General features: G+C 37.8%; 1 protein-coding gene across 2 annotated transcripts in view; it reads left to right on the top strand.

Annotated features, from left to right (window-relative positions):
* The first annotated feature begins 1,508 nt into the window (after positions 1-1,508).
* Positions 1,509-21,128, top strand: part of TM2D1 (TM2 domain containing 1) — a 266,966-nt gene continuing 247,346 nt past the window's right edge. For both annotated transcript variants that reach the window (XM_053693645.1, XM_053693644.1), the window contains exons 1-4: positions 1,509-1,644; positions 5,265-5,334; positions 15,924-16,032; positions 18,288-18,379. In XM_053693645.1, the coding sequence (XP_053549620.1) occupies positions 1,519-1,644; positions 5,265-5,334; positions 15,924-16,032; positions 18,288-18,379 (397 nt within the window). In that variant the 5' untranslated portion in view covers positions 1,509-1,518. The remainder of the gene's footprint in view (positions 1,645-5,264; positions 5,335-15,923; positions 16,033-18,287; positions 18,380-21,128) is intronic.

Raw genomic sequence — 21,128 nt, 5'->3', positions numbered from 1 at the left:
CTTTAGCGCAGGAAGACTATTTACATAGATTTCAATCATCAATTTTATCTGGGGATTTTTGATATCAACCTGTATACTTTGAGGTGAATTGTTTCAGCGCTCTCTCTCTCCCTGGCTACACATAGATGCCTTATGTGATTGGCTCACCCATGTGCATTGCTATTTCTGTATACTTTGGCATAGTGAGCAGACTTTCCTTGGCTGCATAGCAGCACAGCTGACTTTCTTCTTACACCCATTCTCCTTTGAGCCGTGGCAGGAGACCGGAGTCTCCGCCTTTATGATTACACATCATCTGAGGTACAGAGTGCTCCTGGAACACAGTCTACTTGTGTATTTCTATATTTACACTATAATGGAGTCTATTAAGTGTGCAATAGCATTATGGCTAAAAAAACAATGAACATACTTTAATTAAAAAATACTTTATTGCTAAAAAATGCTAACCATCATCTGAGTCTTCAGTGAGTCATAATCATTTTGCTGGTGGGGTGTATATATAGGTGTGTATATTTGTGTATTTATCTGTTTATATGAGTATATATGTTGGAAAATGGCACCAATAGACTTGCTCGACACAGGATTGCCACAAATCTACATTTTGTAAAAAGAGCAATATCTGCGAAGCGCAATAAAGCGAAGCTCAATAAAACGAGGTATGCCTGTATGTAAAATTATTTATAAAAACAGGGGCACTTTAATTAATTTAAAGACGCTTCCTTTGTAAAATATTTACCCTTTAGAGATGGTAAACATTGTGCCGTTTCTCCACCTGCATCTCATACTTGATTTAGCTGAGCAATAACCAATCCGGCTTCATCCAATCGCTGGTTGCCCCACGAGCTGGACACCAAATGGGGCATGCAGCGATTGGATAAAGCCGGATTCATCATCACTCAGCTAAATCAAGTATGAGATGCGGGCAGGGGAATAGCGCAATGTTTACCATCGCTAGAAGGTAAATATTTTACAAAGGAAGCGTCTTTAAAAATGTTAATGAATTAAAATGCCACTGTTTTTAAAAAAAATTTTTTTTAGATACTGTGTATATATTAACCATCTATGTTCATATATTTAGTTATGTATGATGAAGGTTTGCAAGAGGATGGCTGTTCAGGGGAGGGGCTGTGAATTCCATGGGTGGGTACTTAGTCTCCATTTACATAAACCATGTGGCTATATAATCTGGTTATGAAAAAAAATCTGGTAATTTAATAAACCTACAAAAACTCTTTTATACTAATATAAATATTGAAGCTTTTTTTTGTCTCTCAGGGCGTAAACCCAGGAGGCGGATCTAAGATCCAAAGACCGTTGTTCGCGTCCTGTGTTCTGTCGAGAACTCCAATTCAGCATTCTTATGCGTCCAGAACATTTTTAGAACTTCGTATTATGACAGCAAAGCATCATTTTCTAATGTGTTGTGCCATTCCCAAGATGGCGCTAAAAAGGTAAATTGACGTAACGTTGACGTAACGTACAGCACGTTTTCTTCCTGAGTGTTTTGCCACTCCCAAGATGGCGCCTCCCTGGCGCTTACCTACCGCTGTGTTTGGAGTCTTTTGCTGGTGGTTCGTTGCCATTTTCTGTGTTATGGCAGACGATGGAATACTGAAGTGCGACGAGCTGCGTCTGGGACAATATCCTTTACGCACTATAATGTGTGGATTATATCATATTTATTGTTTAAGTGTTGCAGATAGGGTCTCGTCGTTTGGTACCAAGTGATGGTTACGCTGCTGTGCTGTGACTGCCAAAGGGTTAATTAAGCGTGGTAATCGGTGTATTAAAAAACCTAGTAACATCCAGTAGGAGCATATCCTTATTAGACTCAATATATCAACCTGGTTACACATAGGGTAGGGGCAGGCATACTCTAGTATACCATACACCTTTTATGTAGAATAACGTCACACATTACTTGTAACAGTGCAGTAGTATTTTGAAAACATATTCATTTGCTTTATATTATGTATTTAGACATTAAAGAGAAAAATTAACATTACCTTAAAGGGGCATTAACCTGCTGGGTACAACTATAGTAGCAGGGTTACTACACACAATGCAATAGTTGTTCCTTCTTTGACAGCAGTTCTTCTTAAAGCCATTCTCTTATTTAATTGGCCATTACAGAGTTACAATTACATGCTCAAATCCAATTAAGAGCACTGGTTACACAGCTGGGTCATGCAGCTAGTGCTGCTGATTGGATCAGTGGCAGTTTCTTCTCAGAACCAGCAGTGCCCTGCAGGTCTTTATGTGCCAACAGATTAGTTGACCCCATAAGCACAATTTGAGTCAGCATCATATACTGCATCGGAGTCCTTGCTATCCTTACTGCAGTAGTCCCAGTGTACTCTGGATAGAAGCTTATCAGTCTGACCTCTCTGTGTATGTGTATATATATATATATATGTCTCCTCTTCTCTCAATGCGTTATATCTGCTCGCAGGCAGAATTTTTCACAACACAGTGTGTCAAAAAAGACAACCTCATTGATCTGTAAATTAGATTTTTTTTTTTTTTTTTTTTTAATTTTTTTTTAACAGGGTGCAAGAATTTATACCCATCTTTTCTCCAGGAACTTTTTAATGGGTGCACTACCCGGCTAAAATTTAAGCCAATACTTAGCTAAAATGAGCTAATGTTAAAAAATGACAATGCTTATGAACAGATTATCATTAAATACATTTGTTAAAATATGCAGTTCATTTTTGCCTTGGATAGCAGAACATTTTACGATTTTACTTTGCCCCCTCTTGGCTACTTCACAATGCCCAGTGATGCCCAGTGTAAACATGCAGTGGTCCACTAAACAGGAGTTATGTGGTCTTAAAATAAAGACACGAGGAAAAACCTCCCCTTTTTTTTTTTTTTTTTTATTTCTTTCTCTCAGGATTTGGCCAAACAGTGATAAATACTTTTTATTGACATTTTGGGGATCTCTTTTCTCAGATGTAGTAAGAATGGTTTAGTATATTGAGTGCAATCTTTACTGTATTTTAATTGTCTGTGTTTGTAGGACCTGTGAGAAATTATGAAAAGTAATGGCACTGAAATAAAAAATACTAAGGGTATGTTCTATTGAAGGAACTAGGGATCCTCAAATTGTGCTTCTGTCTTATTTGATTATTTTAATTAGAACTATTCATTTCTTCCATATTCTTCCTTTTAACTGAACTTTGCCTTAATGAGACTGTAAACACACTGACTTTTATATAAAATGTTTATGCCTCAAGAAACAACTTTGCAATATATTTCCCATATTTAATTTGTCCCCTTCTCATGTCAATTAGCTTTGAAAATTAAACAATTTCTAATTCACAGAACTTGAAATGCACCCTGTTGACTTCTCAAGGCTATCCCTTCTACATATCTGCCCCTAATTGGCATTATCAGATAGCAACTGCACAACAATACATTTTATACAAACTTTATTACTAGCCTTGTTTTCGTGGAATAAAACCCAGATTGGCTACTGTAATATTGTGGGTGGAGTCTGTCTATAAATAATTGCATTAAAAAGGATTTTTTTTAATGTACCCTGCTGGCTTATCAAGGCTAACTGCTACATATCAACAGAAATGTCTTGTAATCACAATGTGTTTACTGTCCCTTTTTAAAGGGGCATTTTACTGTAACATTTCCTCCCCTTTAATATGTTCCCAATGATCCATCTTGCTTGGAAAGTGTTACATTGTATACAAATAGCTCATTTACCTTTTTTATTTTGGTATTTGATATAGCTGATTTTGTCTTTTGAAACTTCCACCTCTACAGAAAGTTTCAGTACTGAAATATTCTCTTTAGAAAAGCATTGTAAATAGGAGGCAGAAAGAGAAAGCAACCTCCCAATAGGGAGGGGAGAGAGGTTTTTGTATTTGCAGTAAATGTTTTTGCTTATTGATCCTCCATAATAAACATTTTAACACCTAACTTTTGGCATTTGTGTTTATATAGGGAAAACATAACCAGTCTGCTCTTCCTACAGGCTCAGCCCATCTCATGTCCTTGAGAACAATAGGTGATTGTTTCAATAAGCAAAAACAGCTATTTTAAATACAAGAATAAATCTAAAGGAACAATATCACATACATTTCATACTCTGCAGATGCTATACGTAATTGGGAACACATTAAGAGGAAACAACTTTTACAGGACAATGGTCCTTTAAAGGGACATTCCAGCCAAAACTGGACTCCATATGGATGCATTTTACTTTTGAATAGAAGCATTTTTGTAATATACATGTATTAGCAAAAATGCTTCTATAAAAGCTATAGCTGTTTTAAAAAAGTGTATTTAAGTATGCAATGTGCACCAGCATTTTAAACGCATCACTTGCTGAGAGCCTATGGTTCTTGTATCATCTGGTAATGACTCAATTTAATTGCTGACATTATACAAACCCCACTGGTGCTCTGAGCAGCTGCAGTATTTAAAATGCTGGTGCACTGAAAATATGTTGCTATGCTTCACGTGCAGAGAAAAACGTTAACACATTAAACAGTGATAACTTTTACTAGAAGCAGTTTTGCCAATACATTTATATTGGAAATATGTTTCTATTCAAAGATGTAATTCATCTATGTGCACTTAAGTTTTGATCTTAATGTCCCTTTAAGTATTATCAAAGTTTTTTCAGGCGTATACTTAAAGGGATAGTATAGTCAAAATTAAACTTTCATGATTCAGATACAGCAGCAATTTCAAGCAACATTCTAATTTACTCCTATTATAAAATTGTCTTCGTTCTCTTGGTATATTTATTTGAAAAAAGCATGGATGTAAGCTTGGGAGACAGAACATTTTTGGTTCAACACCTGGGTAGCTAAATGTAGCCACCAATCAGAAAGTGCTACCCAGGGTGTTGAACAAAAAATGGTCCGGCTCCTAAGCTTACATTCTTGTTTTTTTAAAATAAAGATACCAGGAGAATGAAGAAAAATTTGATAATGGGAGTAAATTAGAAAGTTGCCTTAAATTGCTGCTGTATCTGAATCATGAAAGTTTAATTGTGACTAGACCATCCCTTTAAAGATGAATAATTGCAAGGTTTCTTATAGAAACAACTCTATTGCATTGGTTAACGCACAGTTCTCTGCAATCAGTAGTGCAATAATAAAATGCTGTAATGCTTTGTTCGTGTCTCTAATCAGAATCTGTTACATTGGATAGATTTCTTGTTATTTCTGAATGCAGTTTACTTTTAAACTTTATTTGTTCTTAAATAATGTAAAACTTCTTTAATTCTTTGAACATATATCTGTAAAGACCCAGAAATAAACCCTGCAACGCAAGAACCTGTTAGGTGTGCGAACAACACATCTTATGGTAAGCGGGAAATAACAAGGTGCAGACCATCTTCTTCTGATTGAGATAAATAGCCGAATTAAAGAAGCATTGGCACAAAGTACAGAATCCCACATTACAGTAATTGGTTATAGGAAAACATTCAGAGAGATGTAAAGTCCATATAAGACTGGAGTCTCTTCTTTAATAGTTCTGAATATTGTATATTCTCTTCCACGTCTGATTTTAGGCTTTGCGGGACGCGGAGCATCACAGATTACACATTATTACCATAGCACTTTCTCTGAAAATGATGGCCTTTACAAGTCCAGACTTCATAAACCTGACGTTGCATTCAGCAGCGCTATCGTTTACCCGCTCTAGCAACGCCTTGATATTACTGGCCTTAGCAGGTGCTTTAAAGGGATAGGAAACCCAACAATTTTCTTTTGTGGTTCAGGCAGAGAATACAATTTTAAAAAAAGTTTCCAGTTTACTTCTATTATCAAATTTGTTTTGATCCCATGGTATTTTCTGTTGAAGTGATACATAGGTAGGCGTCTGGAGCATTATATGGCAGGAAATAGTGCTCCGTCTAGTGCTCTTGTAAAACTGCTGCCATATAGTGCTCTAGACATGTTCACGCTACTGAGCTTACAGGGACACTGAACCCAAAGTTTTTCTTTCGTGGTTCAGATAGAGCAGCAATTTTAAGCAACTTTCTAATTTACTCCTAGTATCAAATTGTCTTCATTCTTTTGTTATCTTTATTTGAAATACAAGAATGTAAGTTTAAATGTCGGTGTTCTGTTAAGGGACCGAACTTTTCAAAAGAGAGAACCATGTCACTTCCTGTGACGTTACATCAGATGTTGTAGACATTTTGCCCCTAATGCGCATGCGTGCCAGCGTCCTCGCATACCTGGCCGCATACGTCACTGTGAAACTATTTAGACTTGTGAAATTAAGAAGCCTTTCTATAGCAAACAGCCACTGGGCTCTCGCCACTAAACTAAGCATAAAGTGAAGTACTTTGAATGCACGCCTTCTTGTTTGTATACCAACAGAAGCAGTGGCGAGAGCCGAGTGGCTGTTTGTCATGCAGGGACGAATAAACAGCGATCCATAAACCCCCCCCATTTGTGATAGAAAATCCCGCGCATGCGATTCTTAATTTCACAAGTCTAGTTTCACAGTGACGTATGCGGCCAGGTATGTGATGACGCTGGCACGCATGCGCATTAGGGGCAAAATGTGTTAAACAGCTGATGTGACATGGACTCTGCGTCCCTCTCTACACCGGACATCGATGGCCAGTATCGTTGGGAGGCGGGTGGGCGGCCATCGATGGGCCGTGTGATGTGGAGGGGGGCGGGATTGATGGGGGCACGGACGGACGCTCGCGCGCACGGGGGGCGGCAGGTGGGAACCGCTACACTACAGAAAATTTTAATGTTAAAAGTTGGAAAAAAAACGGGGGTATTAACAATTAAAAAACAATCTAAGGGATCTGGTGGGGGTGTTGGTCTTTGGGGGGGGGGGGGAAGCTACACTACAGAAAAGGGCAAAACAATTTTAAAAAAGCATATTTTGTTTCTCTAAACTCGGTACTGGCAGACAGCTGCCAGTACCCAAGATGGTGCCCATTAAGGTAGAGGGGGAGGGTTAGAGAGCTGTTTGGTGGGGGATCAGTGAGGTTGGGGGCTAATGGGGGATCCTACACCGCAGCATATGTAAATATGCTAAAAAAAAAACAAAAAAGCCCAAATATATTTTTTATTTTAGTCTGCCAGTACTTAAGATGGCAGGGACAATTGTGGGGAGGGGGGGGGGGGTAGATTGCTGTTTGGGAGGGATCAGGGGGGTCTTATGTTTCAGGTTGGAGGCTGATCTCTACACTAAAGCTAAAATTAACCCTGCAAGCTACCTAATTAACCCCTTCACTGCTAGCCATAATACACGTGTGATGCGCAGCGGCATTTAGCGGCCTTCTAATTACCAAAAAGCAACGCCAAAGCCATATATGTCTGCTATTTCTGAAGGGGATCCCAGAGAAGCATTTACAACCATTTGTGCCATAACTGCACAAGCTGTTTGTAAATTATTTCAGTGAGAAACCTAAAGTTTGTGAAAAAAGGAATGATTTTTTTTATTTGATCGCATTTGGCGGTGAAATGGTGGCATGAAATATACCAAAATGGGCCTAGACCAATACTTTGGGTTCTCTACTACACTAAAGCTAAAATTAACCCTACAAGCACCCTAATTAACCCCTGCACTGCTGGGCATAATACACGTGTGGTGCGCAGCGGCATTTAGCGGCCTTCTAATTACCAAAACGCAATGCCAAAAACATATGTCTGCTATTTCTGAACAAAGGGGATCCCAGAGAGGCATTTACAACCATTTGTGCCATAATTGCACAAGCTGTTTGTAAATTATTTCAGTGAGAAACCTAAAATTGTCAAAAATTTTACTTTTTTTTTTTTTTTATCGCATTTGGCGGTGAAATGGTGGCATGAAATATACCAAAATGGGCCTAGATCAATACTTTGGGTTGTTTACTACAGTAAAGCTAAAATTACCCCAAAACGCTCCCTACATGCTCCCTAATTAACCCCTTCACTGCTGGGCATAATACACGTGTGGTGCACAGTGGCATTTAGCGGCCTTCTAATTACCAAAAAGCAACGCCAAAGCCATATATGTCTATTTCTGAACAAAGGGGATCCCAGAGAAGAATTTACAACCATTTATGCCATAATTGCACAAGCTATTTGTAAATAATTTCAATGAGAAACCGAAAGTTTGTGAAAAAGTGAACAAATTTTTGTATTTGTTCGCATTTGGCGGTGAAATGGTGGCATGAAACATACCAAAATGGGCCTAGAGCAATACTTTGGGATGTCTTCTAAAAAAATATATATACATGTCAAGGGATATTCTAGCGCTAATTTTTAAACAAAGTGGTTTGGAAATAGCAAAGTGCTACTTGTATTTATTGCCCTATAACTTGCAACAAAGCAAAGAACATGTAAACATTGGGTATTTCTAAGCTCAGGACAAAATTTAGAAACTATTTAGCATGGGTGTTTTTTGGTGGTTGTAGATGTGTAACAGATTTTGGGGGTCAAAGTTAGAAAAAGTGTTTTTTCCCCCCCCCCCACATTTTTATATATATATATATATATATATATATATATATATATATATATATATATATATATATATATATAATTTTTTTTTTTTTTTTTTTTTTTTTTGGGCGAGAAAAACAGTATATAATGTGTGGGTACAATAAATGAGTAAGAGGAAAATTACAGCTAAACACAAACACCGCAACAATGTAAAAATAGCCTTGGTCCCAAACGGACAGAAAATGGAAAAGTGCTGTGCTCATTAAGGGGTTAAATCCCTGCTTTTCAACAAAGGATACCAAAACAACAAAGAAAATGTAATAGAAGTAAATTAGAAAGTTGTTTAAAAATGTATGCTCTTTCTGAATCATAAAAGAAACATTTTGGGTTTCATGTCCCTTTAAGATTGGGGAAACCCAGTTTAATAAACAGTTTAAGGGACAGTATACACTAATTTTCATATAACTGCATGTAATAGACATTACTATAAAGAATAAGACACACAGATATTAATATAAAAATCCAGTATAAAACTTTAAAAACGTACAAGCTCCCAGTTTAGCTCTGCTGAAAAGGTAGCTTGAAAACCCACTGCAAGTTGGAAATAAGACACCCCCCTTCTTTTGCATATGAAAAGACCCTTTACTCAAATAGAAACAAGCTGGAGTAGGTATACGTCAGTATTCTCCTAAAACTAGGAGTCTGAAAATCAGAGCAATGTTATTTAAAAATAAGCAAAACTATACATTTTAAAAAAACAAAAAACTTTATTGGCTATATAAATAGATCTACAAAACATCTATGCAAAAAGAGAAAATGAGTATAATGTCCCTTTAACCCTTATTACTTTTTGACGAGTAAAATGTTGCACTTTTTCTTTAGTATTTAAATAGCCAATATAATTTAAAAAATAAAATCTGCATAATATCCTCAGGATAATCTTTGGTATGAACAGATTATATCCTGACATTTGTTTAGTGGTTTATACCACTTTGACATCTAATGTTTATACAGTAATATAATAGGATCAATTATGATTTTAATTTGTACAATAGCCACTGTATCATCAGCTACCTCACAGAAGCTAGTGGGCATTATATCATCTCCCTAGCTGATGAGATTATAACCAAAATGTAAGCAGCTGGTGAAATGTAAGATTGCACAAGAGCTCTCTCCCAAACAATTGCGTGAGAGCAGAAGTATAAGTCAAGAACAAGGGGTTATGATCTCAAGCTGAAGAGTAGTATATTCGGGAGTAATTTGAGGAAGCACTTCTTTACAGAAAGGGTGATTGATTCATGCAATAAACTGCCACAAGAGGTGGAAATGACAAACACTGTGGGGGGACTTTAAGAATGCCTGGGACAAGCATAAGGTTTGCTGGGCCTATGGCTCTTATCTGCCATCAAAATCTATGTTTCTAAGTCTACCAGACTGGGGTAATTTAAACCCCTAAACGCCATTAGGACGGCATGGAACGTTCTACCTTTTTTGGCGTCCTGCACCCTCCTTCTTTTAGTCAAATGGAAATCCGACTGGGAGTGTGTTTAGCATTGTAGGCAGTTCCCCATGATCCGAACCAGCCTTGAAATCACATGATCACACTGACAATCGTGATTTTCCTTTTTCAAGCAAGTGTTTACATTGGAACTTCATCAGGACCAACATAATTAAATAGCATACCTGTTTTCTTTATTTTCTTCTTAGGTAATGCATACATTTTTGTTGTGTGATCTGCTATCATAATAGTATAGGACCATCTTTATGAGGGGGCTACACACAGATCAGTGCTGTAAATAACACAACAAAGTCATAAAATGCTCCACATTACCATGATGCTTTGATGGAGGTTAAATGTCCCTACAACTATTTTAAGACTGCAAACCATATTCCATTTTACTTTTATAAGTTAAAAAAACAAAAACATTTCTTTCATATAATTGGCAAGAGTCCATGAGCTAGTGACGTATGGGATATACAATCCTACTAGGAGGGGCAAAGTTTCCCAAACCTCAAAATGCCTATAAGTACACCCCTCACCACACCCATAATTCAGTTTTTGCAAACTTTGCCTCCTATGGAGGTGGTGAAGTAAGTTTGTGCTTGATTTTCTTCTGTGGTATGCGCTTCTCAGCATTTTGAAGCCCAATTCCTCTCAGAGTACAGTGAATGTCAGAGGGATGTGAAGGGAGTACATATTTAGGAAGTTATTTTAAATTGATGGTTTTCATTAATTTTCGCAGGCAAAATTTAGGCTTGCGAGGCCGCAAAATGCTGATATTTATTGCGTCATTCTTGGCACGAGATTTTTTTTTGGCGCAAAGGTACGTTCGGTGACGCAAATTCGTCATTTCCGGCGTCTTAGTTGACGCCAGGTTCCTTGCACAAGGTTGCGTCTGCAATGACCGGAGTTGCGTCATTTCCGGATGTTGTTAGCACCAAAAAATTTGGTTTTTCTATGCTCAGAGGGCTATGATGTTTGCATTTTTTTCCAATTCCTGAAACTGCCATATAAGGAAATTGATAATTTTGCTTTATATGTTGTTTTTTTCTCTTACAGTTGCAAAATGTCTCAATCTCATCCTGTCTCCGAAGCCACTGTTGGATTCCTGCTGCATGATAACAGTTCTACCAAATATAAGTGTATCTGTTGTAAATTAGCGGAGATTATATCTCCAGCTGTAGTATGTAACAGTTGTCATGATTGGCTTTTACATGCAGAGAATGTATCCATCAGTACTAGTACAATGCCTGTTGTTCCTTCAACATCTAATGTAGAAGATATCCCTGTGAATTTAAAAGATTTTATTGCTGATGCGATTCAGAAGACTTTGTCTGCCATTCCGCCTTCTAATAAAAGTAAGAGGTCTTTTAAAACTTCTCATAAAGATGATGAATTTTCAAATGACCGAAAACATACTGAATTATCCTCTGATGAGGATCTTTCTGATTTAGAAGATCCTACCTCATATATTGACACTGACAAATCTACTTATCTCTTTAAGATGGAGTATATTAGTCCCTTGTTGAAAGAAGTGTTAATTACTTTGGATATTGAGGAAACTAGTCCTCTTGATATTAAAACTAGTAAAGATTTAAATTCTGTTTATAAACCTCCTGTGTGTACTCCAGAGGTTTTTCCAGTTCCTGATACTATTTCTGATATGATTTCAAAGGAATGGAATAGGCCTGGTGGTACTTTTATTCCTTCTTCAAGGTTTAAAAAGTTGTATCCTTTGCCAGCAGCCAGATTGGAGTTTTGGGAAAAAATACCCAAAGTTAATGGGGCTACTTCTACTCTTGCCAAACGCACTACTATCACTATGGAAGATAGTACTTCCTTTAAGGATCCTTTAGATAGGAAACTTGAATCTTATCTAAGGAAAGCTTATTTATATTCTGGCTATCTTCTCAGGCCTGCAATTTCTATAGCTGATGCAGCTGCATCAACCTTCTGGTTGGAAAGCTTAGCGCAACAGGAAACAGATTCTGATTTTTCTAGCATCGTTCGCTTGCTTCAACATGCTAATAATTTTATCTGTGATGCTATTTTTGATATCATCAAAATTGATGTTAAATCTATGTATTTAGCTATTTTACCTAGAAGAGCTTTGTGTCTCAAATATTGGAATGCTGATATGGTATCTAAGTCTAGATTACTATCTCTTTCTTTCCAATGTAACAATTTATTTGGTTCTCAGTTAGATTCCATTATTTCAACTGTCACTGGGGGGAAGGGAGTTTTTTTACCTCAGGATAAAAGATCTAAAGGTAAATCTAAAGCTTTTATTCGTTTTCGTTCCTTTCGACAGAATAAGGAACAGAAACCAAATCCTTCCCCCAAGGAATCTGGTTCCAATTGGAAGCCTTCTTCATGTTGGAATAAATCCAAGCCTTTTAAGAAACCAAAGCCAGCCCCCAAGTCTGCTTGATGGTGCGGCCCTCATTCCAGTTCAGCTGGTGGGGGCAGAATAAAAATTTTTACAGAACATTTGGGCAGATTCTATCCAAAATCATAGGATTCAGAGCATTGTCTCTCAAGGGTATCGAATAGGATTCAGAATGAGACCTCCTGTCAGAAGATTTTTTTTTTCTCTCACGCGTTCCAGCAAATTCAGTGAAGGGTCAGGCTTTTCTGAAGTGTTTCAGATCTAGAGCTTTCAGGGGTAATCTATTCATTGTCCCAAAGAAAGAAAATTAATTCAGGCCAGTTCTGGATCTGAAAATTTTGAACCGTTTTGTAAGAGTGCCAACTTTCAAAATGGTAAATATAAGGACTATTTTCCCTTTAGTTCAGCAAGGTCATTATATGTCCACGATAGACTTACAGGATGCATATCTTCACATTCCGATTCATGCAGATCACTATCGGTTTCTGAGATTCTCTTTTGTAGACAAGCATTACCAATTTGTCGCTTTTCCATTTGGCCTAGCGACCACTCCAAGAATTTTTCCACAGGTTCTCTGTGCCCTACTCTCTGTAATCAGAGAAGAGGGTATTGCGGTTTTTCCTTATTTGGACGACATCTTGGTACTAGCTCAGTCTTTACATTCTGCAGAATCTCACACAAATCAACTAGTGTTGTTTCTTCAAAGACATGGTTGGAGGATCAATTTACCAAAAAGTTCCTTGATTCCTCAGACAAGGGTCACCTTTTTAGGTTTCCAGATAGATTCAGTGTTCATGACTTGTCTCTAACAGACAAGAGACGAATAAAATTGGTTTCAGCTTGTCGGAACCTTCAGTCTCAGTCATTCCCTTCAGTGGCTTTGTGCATGGAGTTTTAGGTCTCATGACTTCAGCATCGGACGTGATCCCTTTTGCTCGTTTTCATATGAGACCTCTCCAGCTTTGTATGCTGAATCAATGGTGCAGGGATTATACAACGATATCACAATTAATATCCTTAAATCCCAATGTTCGACTCTCTCTGACTTGGTGGTTAGACCACCATCGTATAGTTCAAGGGGCCTCCTTTGTTCGTCCAACCTGGACTGTAATCACAACAGATGCAAGTCTTTTCAGGTTGGGGAGCTGTCTGGGGATCTCTGACAGCTCAAAGGGTTTGGAAATCTCAAGAGGCGAAGTTACTAATTAATATTTTAGTACTTTGTGCTATTTTCAGGGCTTTTCAGGTTTGGCCTCTATTGAAGAGAGAACCATTCATTTGTTTTCAGACGGACACTATCACAACTGTGGCATATGTCAATCATCAGGGTGGGACTCGCAGTCCCCTCGCTATGAAAGAAGTATTTCGGATACTTGCTTGGGCGGAATCAAGCTCTTGTCTAATTTCTGCGGTACATATCCCAGGTGTAGACAATTGGGAACTGTCAGACTTTACATCCGGGGCAGGGATCACTCCATCTAGATGTGTTTTTTCAGATTGTTCAGATGTGAGGTCTTCCAGAAATAGATCTGAGGGCTTCCCATCTGAACAAGAAACTTCCCAGGTACCTGTCCAGGGATCCTCAGGCGGAGTCGGTGGATGCGTTGGCAGTTCCTTGGTTTTACCAACCTGCTTATATCTTCCCGCCTCTAGTTCTTCTTCCAAGAGTGATCTCCAAGATCATCATGAAACATTTGTTTGTGTTTCTGGTAGCACCAGCATGGCCTCACAGGTTCTGGTATATGGACCTTGTCCGGATGTCCAGTTGTCAACCATGGCCACTTCCTTTTCCTTTAAGACCAGATCTTCTGTCTCAAGGACCGTTTTTTTCCATCAGGATCTCAAATCATTGAATTTGAAGGTATGGAAATTGAACGCTTAGTGCTTAGTCATAGAGGTTTCTCTGACTCAGTGATTGATACTATGTTACAGGCTTGTAAATCTGTTTCTAGGAAGATTTATTATCGAGTTTGGAAGACTTCTATATTTCATGGTGTTCTCATAAATTCTCCTGGCATTCTTTTAGAATTCCTATAATTTTACAGTTTCTGTAGGATGGTTTGGATAAAGGTTTATCTGTAAGTTCCTTGAAGGGACAAATCTCTGCTCTTTCTGTTTTATTTCAAAGAAAGATTGTTAAGCTTCCTGATATTCACTGTTTTGTTCAGGCTTTGGTCCGTATCAAGCCTGCCATTAAATCAATTTCTCCTCCTTGGAGTCTTAATTTGGTTTTGAAGGCTTTACAGGCTCCTCCTTTTGAGCCTATGCATTCTTTGGATATTAAACTACTTTCTTGGAAAGTATTGTTCCTTTTGGCTATCTCTTCTGCTAGAAGAGTTTCTGAATTATCTGCTCTTTCTTGTGAGTCACCTTTTCTGATTTTTCTTCAAGATAAGGCAGTTTTGCGGACTTCATTTAAATTTGTACCTAAAGTTGTGAATTCTAACAACATTAATAGGGAAATTCTTGTCCCTTCTTTGTGTCCTAATCCTAAGAATTATTTGACGAGATCCTTACATTCTCTGGATGTTGTAAGAGCTTTGAAATATTATGTTGAAGCTAATAATGATTTCAGGAAGACTTCTAGTCTATTTGTTTTCTTTTCTGGTTCTAGGAAAGGTCAGCGAGCCTCTACCATTTCTTTGCCCTCTTGGTTAAAGCTTTTGATTCATCAGGCTTATGTGGAGTCGGGTCAGGCCCCGCCTCAGAGAATCACAGCTCATTCTACTAGATCAGTCTCCACTTCGTGGGCTTTTAAGAATGAAGCTTCAGTTTATTTGCAAAGCAGCTACTTGGTCTTCTTTGCATACATTTACTAAATTCTAACGTTTTGATGTATTTGCCTCTTCGGAAGCAGTTTTTGGTAGAAAAGTTCTTCAGGCAGCTGTTTCAGTTTGATTCCTCTGCTTATGTTTTAAGTTTTTTTTTTTTTTTTCAATTATAAGAAAAACTTATTCTTTTGGTTGTGGATTTAATTTTTCAGCGGAGAATGGCTGTTATTATTTTATCCCTCCCTCTCTAGTGACTCTTCTGTGGAGTACCACATCTTGGGTATTACTATCCCAAACGTCAGTAGCTCATGAACTCTTGCCAATTACATGAAAGAAAACATAATTTATGTAAGAACTTACCTGATAAATTAATTTCTTTCATATTGCAAGAGTCCATGAGACCCACCCTTTTTATGGTGGTTATGTTTATTTGTATAAAGCACAATTATATTTCCAGTTCCTTTTATTTGATGCTTTTTACTCCTTTTCTTTATCACCCCACTACTTGACTATTCGTTAAACTGAATTGTGGGTGTGGTGAGGGGTGTATTTATAGGCATTTCGAGGTTTGGGAAACTTTGCCCCTCCTGGTAGGATTGTATATCCCATACGTCACTAGCTCATGCCAATATGAAAGAAATTAATTTATCAGGTAAGCTCTTACATAAATTATGTTTTCTACTTGGTTTAATGTAGATCAAAGAAGTATGATTAAAAAACTGTGTGTTTATTGGAAGTATTTTTACTTGTTTTTTTTTTGGGGGGGGGGGGTGAGGGAGTTTGACTTGAAGATTAATTTTTTTTGTGTGTGTGTGTTTGTATTCATTTTGTAGCACCATGTTTTCCGGCTCCTAATATTTCCTGTAAGGATTATGGTGGAAATGTGACAATGTTTTCTGGTAATGAAGTAGGGTTTTACAGGCCCTTTCCTTGCCGCAATGTGTAAGTATTATATTTTATGTTTTTGTAACTTAAATGACACTGCATTGAATTTTTTTTATATGAAAGATCAGCGTTTAAACATTGTGATACAAGTTGTTTGAATTTAATTTGGAACTAAAACAGCAGTATCATTAATCTATTTCCTGCTAAGGCTCATTGGCTGACAGGTACTTCCTGCTAAGGCTCATTGGCTGACAGGTACTTCCTGTTAAGGCTCATTGGCTGACAGGTACTTCCTGCTAAGGCTCATTGGCTGACAGGTACTTCCTGCTAAGGCTCATTGGCTGACAGGTACTTCCTTCTAAGGCTCATTGGCTGACAGGTACTTCCTGCTAAGGCTCATTGGCTGACAGGTACTTCCTGCTAAGGCTCATTGGCTGTTAGATCAGTGTTGGCCATTGAGCCTTAGCAGAGATCTACAGCTGTTTTATTTTCAAGATAAATCACTTTTTCAAGCAAAAAAACAAAACAAAAGCCAAATGTGTTAGAGACATAAAACACAAACTTTTTCTTTTGTGATTCAGATACAGTATGCAATATTAAACAACTTCCCAGTTTACTTCTATTATGTAATTTGCTCTGTTCTCTTGGTATAGTTTGAAAAGCATACCTAGGTAGGCTCAGGAGCTGGGAGCTAGGCTGCTGATTGGTGGCTGCACATATTTGCCTCTTGTCATTGGCTTAACAATTGTGTTCATCTAGCTTCCTGTAGTGCATTGCTATTCCTTTAATAAAGGACACCAAGAGAATGCACAAAATTGATAATAGAAGTAAATTGGAATGTTGCTTTAAAATGTATGGTCTATCTGAATCATGAAAAAAGAAAGGGGTTTCCCTTTAATGTGCCGGCTTATAACAGCTCCTAGTAATCTTCATAAATGTTCCCCACAAAGTAGTCCCACACCGTCATCATGACTTTTCCTGTGTTTAGTCTGAAAATAAGGTAACGAGTACGGAAATGTAAAGTGCTTTACTTAGTAGCTATTAAAAAATGTAACGTAATCTAATGTGAGCTATCAGGCATGTTCCTAGCAACCTGGTTTAAAGGGATATGAAACCCACGTTTTAACTTTCATGATTCAGATAGAGCAGCAATTCTTAGCAACTTTCTAATTTACTCCTATTATCAATTTTCTTTGTTCTCTTGGTATCTTTATTTGAAAAGCAGGACTGTAAAGCTTAGGAGCCAGCCCATTTTTGGTTCAGCACCTGGGTAGCATTCGCTGATTGTAAATTTTTTTTTGAGGCATCCGTTTTCCTACTTCTTTGTAGTTTTTGGAAAATAGCATTAATTAAAAGCGGTTTTCGGGTAATTTAAAAAAAAATAAAAAAATTTAAACAAATTATTTTGCTATAGAACCTTTAAAGTGAAGGTCCATTTTGATGAATTAGTGCCCGGGTTTTAATAAACCTATTAAAAACAAGGGCACTTTAATTCATCAAAATTGACATTTCACGGTTTTCTTCAAAAACTTACCTTTTAATCCTGGCAGCCGCTCCAGCACTTCCTCCGCTCGTCGCAAGCCGCATTCGCGGGTCCAAAATGGCTAATCCGGAGGAAGCCTGATTCATCATTTCTGACGTCAGCAGAGGCTTCCGACGGCCAGGGGAATCGCTGAAGCGGCATTCAGGATTAAAAGGTAAGTTTTTGAAGAACACGGGGAAATGTCAATTTTGATGAATTAAAGTGCCCTTGTTTTTAATTGGTTTATTAAAAACCGGGCGCTAATTCATCAAAATGGACCTTCACTTTAAAGACCTTATAACTTTGCTCTGCAATACAACCGATATTTAAAGGGATATGAACCCAAAATTTTTCTTTCATGATTTAGAGCATGCGATTTACTTCTATTAATTTTCTTTGTATCGTTTGCTAAAAAGATATTTTTTTTATTGATCAGAATGCAGTGATCAAGGTATAATTTTTTTGTCTGGATTTGAAAGGCTTAAAAACATTGCAGACAAAAAAAAATGTTTAATCAGCTTGAGCATTAACCCCGTTATTGCCAGGGCCTCGTAAACTGTTAGCAATAACATACAAGTGCTTATATATCAAATAAAAACTGTTTGCATTGTTTGTTTGGTATTTAGCGTTCTTGCACGGTGCTGAACATTAATTTGATTGCTGTTGAATGAATTAGTTGCTGGACATTTTGCTACTAGACAAGAATTATTGATCTGCATAATCCTGATTAAAGGTTCTTTAAATGTGCTGTGGCATCAGCAGTTCATGTACAAATTGTGTTTCTATGCAGAAATGGCTATTCTTACAAAGTGGCAGTTGCTCTCTCCTTATTCCTTGGATGGCTGGGAGCTGATAGGTTTTATCTTGGATACCCAGCGCTAGGTAAGTTGCTAACCATCTATATATTCTGTTATAGCTGAAAATTACCTTATACTTACTAGGTTTGTACCTTTTTGTGCATATTGTTAAAGGGACAGTTTACACAAAAATCTCTCCCCTTTAAATTGTTCGCATGATCCATTTTACCTGCTGAAGTGTATTAAATTGTTTACAAGTAGCTACTTTACCCTTATTTCATCATTTTAAATAGCTAATTTAGCCTGTGGAATCCCAACCTACACTAAAAGTTTCTATACTGGAGTTTAGGCTATTGACAAGCCTAAGTAAACACAGCCAGCAAAATAAATTACACTCCCAGTGGGGCACAGGATAATCTATACTATAATTGCGTTTGTAACGCGTCCGTCGGTGTTGCCAGTTGCACACGCATCCTCAAAGGAATGTTGGGTCCGCGCGCAGCCAAAAGAATTCACCTGGATGCAGCTTCGCTGCGGTGGATTCTTTCACCACCCTGCCAATTTCGGAATCCACCGGGATGCAGCGAAGGCAAACGGAGCATTACAAAAAAAAAACCTAACCGCCTGCAATAAGTAATAAACCCCCCCAAAAAATCTAATAAAATGATTAACCCCTAAATCCACCAACTCCAACATCGCAAATTACCTAATACATCTATTAACCCCTAAACCGCCATTAACCCACATCGCTAATTAACTTAATCTATTAACCCCTAAACCGCCAAACCTCACAACGCAAATAACTAATCACTTACCCCCTAACCTAACACCCCCTAAATTAACCCCATTACATAAATTAAAATAATCCTAAATTACAATAAAAATAAAGAAAACTAAGTTTAAACTAATCTAAAATTACAGAAAATTAAAAAAGGCTAACATTACACACAATAAACCACATTAGACAAAATAAAAAAAATAACCTAATCCCTATGAAAATAAAAAAGCCCACCCCCCCAAATATAAACACCCCCTTATCTAAGAATAAACACTACCAATAGCCCTTAAAAGGGCTTTTTGTAGGGCATTGCCCTAAAGAAATCGGCTCTTTTACATTAAAAAGAAAAAACCAAGTCCCCCCTAACAGTAAAACCTCCCAAAATAAAAAACCTAACACTAAAAAACCTAAACTACCCATTGCCCCTAAAGGGGCATTTGTATGGGCATTGCCCTTAAAAGGGCATTCAGCTCTTTTTCAATTGCCCAAATCCCTAATCTTAAAAATAATCCCCCTCCAAAAAAACAAAACCCTAACACTAAGCCCCAAAAAGGTACTCGCGGTTCCTGAAGTCCGGCGGAGAAGGTCTTCTTCCAGGCGGGTCCTTCATCTTCTATCTTCATCCAAAGCGAAGGCAGCGCAGAGCGGAGGTGTGGAGTGGTCTTCCCAGATGTGGCGCTCCTCTTCATGCGGTCGTCCACCGCAGACTGAAGATTGAATGGAAGGTACTCCATATTTATTTGGGTACCTTGCATTCCTATTTGCTGATATTTTAAAATCAGCCAATAGGATGAGAGCTAATGAAATCCTATTGGCTGATTTCAAAATTTTAGCCAATAGGAATGCAAGGTACCCCAAATTGATTGCGGTACCTTGCATTCAATCTTCAGTCTACAACGGACATCGGATGAAGTGGAGCCTCCATGCAGCTGAGGACCGCCGCCATTGATGATGTAGGCATCGGGAAAACAGCTCTTCACCTCCACTCCGTGCCGCCTTATCAGCAAATAGGAATGCAAGGTACCCCAATAAATATGGAGTACCTTCTATTCAATCTTCAGTGTGCGGTGGCCGATCGCATGAAGAGGAGTGCCACATCTGGGAAGACCGCTCCACACCTACGCTCCACACTGCCTTCGCTGTGGATGAAGATAGAAGATGATGGATCCGCCGGACTTCAGGAACCGTGAGTACCTATTTGGGGCTTAGTGTTAGGGTTTTTTTTTTTTTTTGGGGGGGGGGGTTATTTTTAAGATTAGGGATTTGGGCAATTGAAATAGAGCTGAACGCCCTTTTAAGGGCAATGCCCATACAAATGACTCTTTAGAAGCAATGGGTAATTTAGTTTTTTTAGTGTTTATTTTTTATTTTTTTATTTTGGGGGGTTTGGTGGGTGGGGTTTTTTTACTGTTAGGGGGGATTTAGTATTTTTCAGAGGTAAGAGCTGTTTAACTTAGGGCAATGCTCTACAAAAGGCCCTTTTGAGGGCTATTGGTAGTTTAGTATTAGATTAGGGGGTGTTTTTATTTTGGGGGGGGATTTTTTATTTTTATAGGGGTATTTTTTATTTTGGATGGATACCTTTTTTTTTTTTTTTTGTTTTCTGTAATTTTTTTTTTATTTTTTTTTTATTTATTTTTTGTAACTATCTTGGGGGGGGGGGTGTAGTTTTTAAACATAGACTGCCCTCTGGGCAGGCTTATCACATATTTGAGTAATAAAATGTTAATTTTCCATTGTTCTCTTGAAGTATTGAGCTTTGGTTTACAAACAGATATAAGATAAAGAAGCAAGTGTGTGTACACAAAGTGATAACATAATGAGATCTGATATTACCTGCAAGCTCAACCCATTTTAATAGGCTGTGGAACAAAACCAGCAATTTCATACACACAAACCTGAAAATGCAATTTTTCACATTTTATACTCTGCAGCTGGTTTAACAAGTCATTGAAAATATATTAAAGGGACAGGCAAGTCCAAACAAAACTTTCATGATTCAGATAGGGCATGTCATTTTAAAACAACTTTCCAATTTACTTTTATCACCAATTTT

The sequence above is a fragment of the Bombina bombina genome, chromosome 10, assembly GCF_027579735.1.
Source record: "Bombina bombina isolate aBomBom1 chromosome 10, aBomBom1.pri, whole genome shotgun sequence".
NCBI lineage: Eukaryota > Metazoa > Chordata > Amphibia > Anura > Bombinatoridae > Bombina > Bombina bombina.
This window is presented reverse-complemented; position numbering and strand designations above follow the sequence as displayed.